General features: G+C 58.7%; 1 protein-coding gene across 1 annotated transcript in view; it reads right to left on the bottom strand.

Moving 5' to 3' along the window:
• HIP1R (huntingtin interacting protein 1 related) overlaps nt 1–8,149 on the bottom strand; it is a 17,992-nt gene extending 9,843 nt beyond the window's left edge. Inside the window, exons 1-17 of the mRNA XM_019473274.1 lie at nt 8,112–8,149; nt 7,330–7,466; nt 6,589–6,641; nt 5,570–5,633; nt 4,997–5,139; nt 4,595–4,651; nt 4,265–4,345; nt 4,063–4,139; nt 3,505–3,566; nt 2,243–2,383; nt 1,705–1,762; nt 1,449–1,524; nt 1,083–1,220; nt 934–992; nt 791–863; nt 235–418; nt 73–161 (exon numbers count right to left, since the gene is read on the bottom strand). Coding sequence (XP_019328819.1) covers nt 73–161; nt 235–418; nt 791–863; nt 934–992; nt 1,083–1,220; nt 1,449–1,524; nt 1,705–1,762; nt 2,243–2,383; nt 3,505–3,566; nt 4,063–4,139; nt 4,265–4,345; nt 4,595–4,651; nt 4,997–5,139; nt 5,570–5,633; nt 6,589–6,641; nt 7,330–7,466; nt 8,112–8,149 — 1,530 coding nt within the window. The remainder of the gene's footprint in view (nt 1–72; nt 162–234; nt 419–790; nt 864–933; nt 993–1,082; nt 1,221–1,448; nt 1,525–1,704; nt 1,763–2,242; nt 2,384–3,504; nt 3,567–4,062; nt 4,140–4,264; nt 4,346–4,594; nt 4,652–4,996; nt 5,140–5,569; nt 5,634–6,588; nt 6,642–7,329; nt 7,467–8,111) is intronic.
• Nucleotides 8,150–8,366: the final 217 nt, after the last annotated feature.

The following is an 8,366-nucleotide window of genomic DNA, read 5'->3' as shown; positions in this document are numbered from 1 at the left end:
TGAGCCGCACCGGCGGTGGCAGAGGAACAAAGGCAGCGGTCGGTCCCTGCCTGGCACAGGCAGCAGCATTACCTTCCTCAGGAGCTCGGCGTGTGTGTTGATGAGCTCACTGTGCTTCTCCTTCAGCTTTGTGTAGCGGATCTCGGTGGCATTGGCTTTCTCTGAACGGGGTGAGAAACCATCAGCAACCGCGGCGTGAGTGTCCCACAGCCGACGGGCGCTGTAGGCACCTACTTTCTGCTTCAGCGCAGAGCCGCTGGGACCTGTCGCTGTCCTGCTTCGCCCTCTGCAGCCTCTCCAGCTCATCCCGCAGCTGCTCATTGTCCACCAGCGCTTTCTGCTTCTGCTTGCGCTGCTCCTCCACTTCGCCCTCCAGACTGTTCACCTGCGCCTTGAGCTGCGTGATGTACCGCTGCGCCTGCGGGACGCCATCAGGCACTCGGGCACTGCCCTGCACTGATGCCAGCAATGACTCTGCCCTCCCCAACATCCACTATCCGGTGTCCGGCTGCGATTTGGGCAAAGCAGCTGCAAGACGCACAGGAAAGCTCTCCCCTTGGCCCCTGCAGCCGCTCTGTCCACGCTGCAAGCAGCAGGTCTGGGACAGCAAGGGACAGGTCTCACATGCCTCCACCCCATCTCCATCGAGTCAGGTCCTGGCTGAGAGGCCCCAAAACACGGTGCTGGGTGCCAGGACACAACTCCTGCTGCATCCTATCGGGATTTCCACGCTACGGCACCAAAAAACACCCCGCTCTCCCGCACCAGCTGCTCCCCGACTGGGCTTTACCTCCAGTTTAATCTTCTCCATCTCTGCGCGGAGCATGTCCACCTCCTTCTTCAGGCTCTCGATCTGCGCGTCCCTGCAGAGAGAGGCAGGTTGGCCCCACACAGCAGTAGTTGCCCCCTCTCTGCCACCATGGACCCCCGTACCTGTCATCCCGAATGCCGTTGGGTGGCCCGAAGGTTTGCTCAAATATATCCGAGGTGATCTGGGGAAGACAGAGGGTGCTGAGCTGAGCCAGGCTGCGGGTGCCTGTCCTCCCTGTCCCTGGGTCCCCATCCCATTCCCATGCCCTCACCTGTGGCTCCGTGGTGGAAGCCGTGCTGATCTCAATGAGGTTCTCCGGCTCCTCATCCTCGGGGGCTTCCTCGGGGATGACAACCACTGGCTTCACATGCTCAGCCAGAGCGGATGCCCGCAAGAAGTTCGGGGGGCTCTGCAGGGACAAGAAGTTGCAGTGGCATTGCCTGGGGTTTCGGGAACCACTGCAGGCAGACTGCCGAGGGAAAGGAGGCAGCCATCCCTGTGCTGCTGAGATGTGCCAGCGGGTCCCTCTGCAGTGTCCCTGGATCCCAAACCCATCGTGGGGACACCCCCGTGCACCCTGAACCCGCAAGCTCTCCAAAGCATCACACACGAGCACCACACCGAAATCCTGCTGTACCTCTGGCAGCCGAGGGATCTGGATGAGCCGCTTGAAATACAGCATGTCGGATGCTTTCTTAAAGAAGTTTTTGAGGCTGGAGAGGGGAGAAAGAAAAACCGCTCGCAGGGGAGGCGGGGAGGGGGACTTGGCAGGAGGGAGGGGACCCCACCACCCCGCCTTGGCCCCAGGTTACCTGTGAAACTGCTCGTGGAAACGGTCTCGGTGGCCCTGCAGCGCATCGGCCCAGCCCTGTGCCGCCTTGGCCCCAGGTTACCTGCGAAACTGCTCGTGGAAACGGTCTCGGTGGCCCTGCAGCGTGTCGGCCGGTAGACCTGTGGTGATGGGGGGGACAGCCGTGACTGATCCAGGGCTGCAAATTTACTCACACACGCCCGGATCCATCCAGCTGCAAAAGCCAGCGGGTAAAGGCCAGATGGGAGCGGGATGCGAGGGGTCAGGACGGGAGTGGGGTGTCCTCATCCCTGGCATAGGGACCAGGGACACGTCATAGGGAGAGGTGGGCGTGGGAACCCCGAAATACCCGTGCGAGGCCTCTGGCGCCGCGCTTGCCCAGCAATCCCGTGCAGGGGGCTGGCGGGCCAAGGCACATCGGTTTGAATTTATCAGGGACATGTCCTTCTAATTCCTTCATCTGGGATGTCTACGTGGGATGGAGCGGGTCCTTAGAGCCCAGCTGGGATACGGGGACATGGTGACGGATGCCTCCATCCACGCAAGTCTGATGCCCGAGAATCCAGCCAGAAGCCTGACCCGGGAAAAGACCAGTACGGGGCACATCCCCGGGGACTCACAGGAGTGCAGCTTGAACATTAACTTGACGGCGTAGTGGTAGAGGTGGCTGCAGTCCTGGATGACCTGGATGAGGGGGGCCAGGCGGCACTGCACCGCCGACATCTGCGAGACCGCCATTGAGGTGTTGAGCTGCCTGAAAACTGAAGGGTTGAGCGCAGTGAGGCGCCGGCGCTGTGTTTGCAGAGCCGTCCCGCTCCAGGCAACTCGGCTTGATCATTAACCACGACGGATGTGGCTTTGCTGGGACACGCGGTAAATGCCGGGGTTGCTGCCCGTCCTGTCCCACCAAGCTGGGAACAACTGCCCTCCGTGCAAGGGACCGTGGTGGCAGAGGGAGGGGGTGCTCAGCTCTGCCCTGGATACCCCAACCCCAAAAAGGAGTGATTTAACCCCGGGACGATGAGAAGGCAGGTCGGCTGCCCTCAGAAGCTGCCGCTGCACGACACAGCCGGGGATGGCGAGGGGTTTTGCTCTGCTCTATTTAATCATGAAAGGAGCTGGGAGAGGATCCCAGGGCAGGGAACGGGCCTGCCAGCACCGTAGCCTCGCCTGCCCTGGCTTGGAAACGAATCCCTTCCCTTGGCAGAAATCCAGCCAGAATATCCACTCTGGCTTCTTCCCCACTCCGCTTTAAAGCATTTATGAATATAAATTCTGTGTATAACTGGGTCAGGAGGAGAAGCGGGAGGCTGACAGGAGCCGGGAGCATGGTCTCTCCCGCTGTGCCGTTTTCCAGGGCAGCTCCGTGTTCCCGACTCGCGACGGAGGAAGAAACCGCCACATTTTTAAGCCATCTAAAAATTCCTGGAGAAGGAGGCGAGAGAAGCAAACATGGGCAGGGGCCTCCAGCCCTCCTTGGAGGTATTTCAACGAGGGGAAATGAGTATTTAGAAAGAGGTACAGCCCCATCCTCTGCTTTGGGGGGATAGAAAGGATTTGGGTAACGCATATGATTAACATGGTTGTACCAAAAAGAAATAAAAACATATTTCAGAGCAGCACTGCTCTGAAAACAACACTTTGCATTGCTCAGGTGGGCTAAAACCAGCCACATTCCTTAAATATTTTCCGACAACTGCCTCTACAGAGCATCAACAGGGGAATCTGGCTGAGAAACAACCTCAGAAATCTCATAAGAGGAGGAGGAAGGACCTGAGCCTCCGACCTCAGCCTCCTGAGCCGGAACTCCGTTCACGACCAAAGAGTGAAACTATTGCTCAAGAGCCCTGGGGCGAGCAGGAGGGACCTGCCGCCTCCTCACCTGACTCCGACAACTTCAGCTCCCAGTCCAGGTAGTCGAACAGCTCGACCGTCAGCTGGAAGCTGCCAAAAAACCAAAAACCCTGTCACCCAGCGGCAGAGACGTCCTTGCTCTGGCTGCTCATGTTCGCTGCAGGTCCCCGTGCCAGCAAGGGCTCAGATTGACAAGAATTTGGTGGTTTTGGTCCCTGCATTTACGCTCCTCACCACTCTGCGGGTGCAGGAGGAATCAGGCAGCATCCGACAAATTTATAAAACACCGGTGGCTGCCCTGAACAGGAGCCGTTTCATTAGCAGGATGCTGCCAGCCAGGCGGCACGGAGATGGCAACCATGCATGGGTTGCTTTGCTCCTGCCAGGACACTCACATGTTGTTCACGTCCGTCCCTGCGGTCTTTTCCAGCACCTCATCCGACACTTCGAGGCCTGGGGGGAACTCGGGATGCTTTGTAAAAGGAAAAAAAAAAAAACCCCAGCAGTTGCTGCTGATATTTTTGCTGATGCAACACAACCCCCAGCGAAGCCCCGTAGCGGCCTGGCGGCCTGCCAGGACACTCACATGTTGTTCACGTCCGTCCCTGCGGTCTTTTCCAGCACCTCATCCGACACTTCGAGGCCTGGGGGGAACTCGGGATGCTTTGTAAAAGGAAAAAAAAAAAAACCCCAGCAGTTGCTGCTGATATTTTTGCTGATGCAACACAACCCCCAGCGAAGCCCCGTAGCCTGGCATGGCGGGGTGCAGAGGCAGCAGAGTCTCTCACCTTGGCGTGGAAGGAGATCTTGGTGAGGAGGAGCCGCGTGTAGATGCTCACCAGCTGCCCATACCTGTCGTGCAAATGGCCCTGCCGGAGACACGAGGGGAAACGTGGTGAATCCAGAGCAATGCGACCAGATCCAGCAGAGCCCGCACATGCCGGTAAACCCACACCAGCCCTACGGCTCTTGCCCTTCACCACGTAACCATCACCCAGAAGGGTCAGAGGCGATGGGTTATTTCAGGTGCTGCTTTGCCCTCCCCGTGCCCACGATGCTTTTCAGCACCCACCCCAAAACCCCCAGGAAGGCACAAACCTCCGCTTCACCCCACTCACCCACAGGTCCCCCGTCTCTCGGATGTTGCTGCGGTACCTCTGGCAGTCCTGGAGGACCTGGAGACGAAAACGGGAGGGATGTGGCATGGTAGGGCTGGCACAGAGCTGGGCAAGCGCCCGCCTACCTGCCCTGAAGCTGGGGAAGGGGGCGGATCCGGCCCCTTATGCCACTCCAGCTTTGGGAGAAGAAGTTCAAGCCCTTCAATGGCAACCAGAGGTTGGGGCTTTGCACGGGGAGGTTTCAAAGATGCGAGGTAACAGAGTGCTTCACAGCCCCATGGCCTGGGAAAGGCGGCCGGGGTAGGGAAGGAAACCCACCCTCTGCGCAGAGGGATGTTGGCAAGAATCAAAAATTTCCCCCTGCCAGCAACGCGGGAGAGACGTTTTGGAGGGGACACTCACGTTGGGGTGGCCGTCACGCAGGACCTTGTGCAGGACGTGGCAGAACTTCCAGCTGAGGATGGCGCTGCTGGCCAGGGGCAGCCCGATGGCGTAGGACCAGAAGGTGAACGCTCCCTTCTCGTGGTGCGTCCCCAGGATGATCCCTTCCCTGCGGTCAAGGCCAACCGGACACACATGGGAGCAGGGGACAGGCGGGGCTGGGGACTATTCCTGTTCCACTTTCACTAAAAAGGGGACATGCACCAAGTGTACCGCAGGCACAGAGATCACCGGCGCGATGCTGCGCCCGGAGATAAAACCCCCATTTATTTTTTTCTGGTGCACTTTCCCCTGCTGCAGGGCACACCGGGGCCCTTTGCACCTTATTGCCAAAGAAATGCAGTTTTATTGCACCTGCCCTTCTTTGCATTTTCACTGATGGATGACCCTACACGATGTCGTCCCCCAACCAAGCGCTACACGGGCCTCCCATCTCCCAAACCTCCCATGGCTCCAGCCCCACAGGGTAAAACCCCTCCTGCCTCGGCACTGGATCTCCTCCGCACCGTCCAGGCGAGCCGAGGGAAAGGATACGGCGGGCATGTTTCTCCTTCACTGGTGCTTCTTGAGTATTTATGGCTTTGCTGATGCTGATGGCCTGCCAGAGGAGGAGAGAGTGGCCGTCAGCAGCAGCACAACCCTCATGGTCCCCGACCCACGTCACCCCAAAGCAAAGAGCTGGGTGCGCTGCCAGCTGGGAATGGCCTGGCCACCCAGCGCTTTTGGGGAATACCCTGAATTTCATAACACATTTGTCACCTTAAAGCCATTCACGACACATCAAAATAGGCTTTTTCATCCATGATCAAAGCAGCCTGTTAAAACCCCCCATCCCCAGCGCGATCGGTCAGAGCTGGGCCACTACCGGTGCTCAGCTGCTGATGCTCCCTGCTGTCCCCGTCCCAGGAAACAAGCAGCATTTTTGCAGCCTGAACTCAGCGCCGTGCCCGGGGAGCATTAAAGCATGACAGCGAGATGCCAAATTCCAGGGTTGTTTCTCTAATCACAAGGAACCTTTGAACCAGTGGGTGGTGGGTTTGTTTTTTGACGGTGTTGCAGCATGCAAACAGCACGTGGGGAAAATGCAGTGCCCAAGCAAGGAGGGAGCGGCGGCCGTGATGCCCATTTCGACAGAGCAAAAATCCAGAGCGATGTGATTGTCAGAGGAGGATTATCTGTATTTTAATGTGTTTGATCACAGCACACTTTAAACTATGGGTTTATTCCAAAAGATGACCCCAGACAGGGGTCGGTCGCGTCTCCCGCATGATGACGGGCTGCAAAACTGAGTTGCTGTGATCGATGAGGATCTTCCTCCTCCTCCCCAGGTCCCTGCAGACCGAACTGAGCTGCTTCGCCCTCACACGAGTGCTCGGTCCGTGCCCGTGTCTGCGAGCCCTAGTTCACCGGTGGAGGAAAAAGTCCCAGCTGGGAAGGCAGGAAGCGGCCCCGCCGCCGGCGCTCATGCCGGAAGAGAAACCCAGTCCCTCCCTGCAGCCCCACAAGCTGTAAAACCTTATAAAAATCTTATCTCCCCCTCCTGGGGAAAGCACCTGCTTCAGCACAGCCGCTGGTCCAGGGGATGCTTCTGAATCGAGGTGCTTTCCTGTGGGAGGAGGAACCCGACACCGGATTATCGAGTGCTCCTGACTTATGCAGGAGGAACCTGTTGCCCTGCCGAAGGTGTCGATGCACCAAATCCACCCCAAATGAGCCCAAAATGGCTGCGCCCACGAGCTGGGCACGACAGTGGCAAAAACACTGTGAGTGCATCCCAAAAAGTGAGCCAGCCCTGAAATGCTGAGCCTAGTTGCTGGGAAAAGATGTGCTGGTTTTGCCTTTCCCGCACCGGGGAAGCCCCGGCGTTACCCCGCCATGTGGGGCCGTAAAGCAGCAGCAGAGTTAAGCCAGTGACTTGCTGTAATCCTCTTATCCCCGAAGGTTAACGAGCCTGGAATGCCCGGGAACAGGCACTTGCAGCGCAGCTGCCTCTCCCAAAGCACCCAGCACCTCCACAGCCCCCCAAAAGGCTGGAGCCGGTAGAGAGGCTGTGCCCTCGACCGTGGCTCGGCCGGCGAGAAGATGTGCCGCGGGTCCTCAGGGCTGCTGGTACGACACCAAAGTGATGGTTTATTGACAGAAAGCAAGGTTTACCGCGCGCCAGAGTGACAAGCTGATGGTTTTGCAAGGCAGGGCTTGGAAACGCATCTTGCAGCGAAGAGCTGCTAAAGGGGTTATTGCATCTTATTGAGGTGCTTTGCATGGGCAAGGAGCGGGGCAGACATCTCCCAAACCTGGATTTTTGCTGCCCGCCACGTGTGGGAGCAGCACGACGCGCTCGTCCCAACCCGTAAGCGGGAGCCAGTAGAGAGGCTGTCCCCTCGACTGCGGCTCGGCCGGCGAGAAGATGTGCCGCGGGTCCTCAGGGCTGCTGGTACGACACCAAAGTGATGGTTTATTGACAGAAAGCAAGGTTTACCGCGCGCCAGAGTGACAAGCTGATGGTTTTGCAAGGCAGGGCTTGGAAACGCATCTTGCAGCGAAGAGCTGCTAAAGGGGTTATTGCATCTTATTGAGGTGCTTTGCATGGGCAAGGAGCGGGGCAGACATCTCCCAAACCTGGATTTTTGCTGCCCGCCACGTGTGGGAGCAGCACGACGCGCTCGTCCCAACCCGTCAGCAGGAGCCAGGCTCAGCCTTGAGCCCCGCAGGGCCAGGAAGAGGTGCAGACAGAGGGGCTGATGCACGAGACGAGGGCAGACCCTCGGGAAACGAAACGCTGTCCCACATCCCCGGGGACGAGAGCTCGGCTGCCCGGTGCTGCCCAGCAGGACGGGGATAGGGCTGGGACGCAGCTGGCCCGTCCCAAAACTGGGCTGTAATTCCCATTGGTTCTGGTGGTTTTATTGTGTTTATTGCCCGTAAGCTTGTTTCCAGCCCAACCAGCCAAAATTCAGCCTGGGAGCTGCCGGAGAGGCTGGTTTCAACCTTGGTGATTCAGCGCAGAGGTTTCAGCTGAGCCATTTTATGTCCAGCACAGAGGAGCAGACCCGTGCAGGGGCAGCCCCCAGCTCACCCGCGGCACCGCCGTGATGAAGAAGCCGTGTCCAGCATGGTCCCAAATAATCCACGGTGGCACCAAACCAATGCCAATCCCTCGGGGCTGCTGGCTCAGGTGTGCTTTCGCCGGCTCCAAACCCCGGGCTGGCCAGGAGGTCCCCAAAAAGGGGATGGTGGGACCAGGAATGGGCACGGGGCGATGCTGCAGCCTGGGACGCGCATGCCTTCAGGATGTCCCTGCCGGCTGCCCATCGAAGCTGGGCTGTGGAGG

The sequence above is a fragment of the Aptenodytes forsteri genome, unplaced genomic scaffold (assembly GCF_000699145.1).
Source record: "Aptenodytes forsteri isolate BGI_AS27 unplaced genomic scaffold, ASM69914v1 Scaffold118, whole genome shotgun sequence".
NCBI classification, from domain to species: Eukaryota; Metazoa; Chordata; class Aves; order Sphenisciformes; family Spheniscidae; genus Aptenodytes; species Aptenodytes forsteri.
This window is presented reverse-complemented; position numbering and strand designations above follow the sequence as displayed.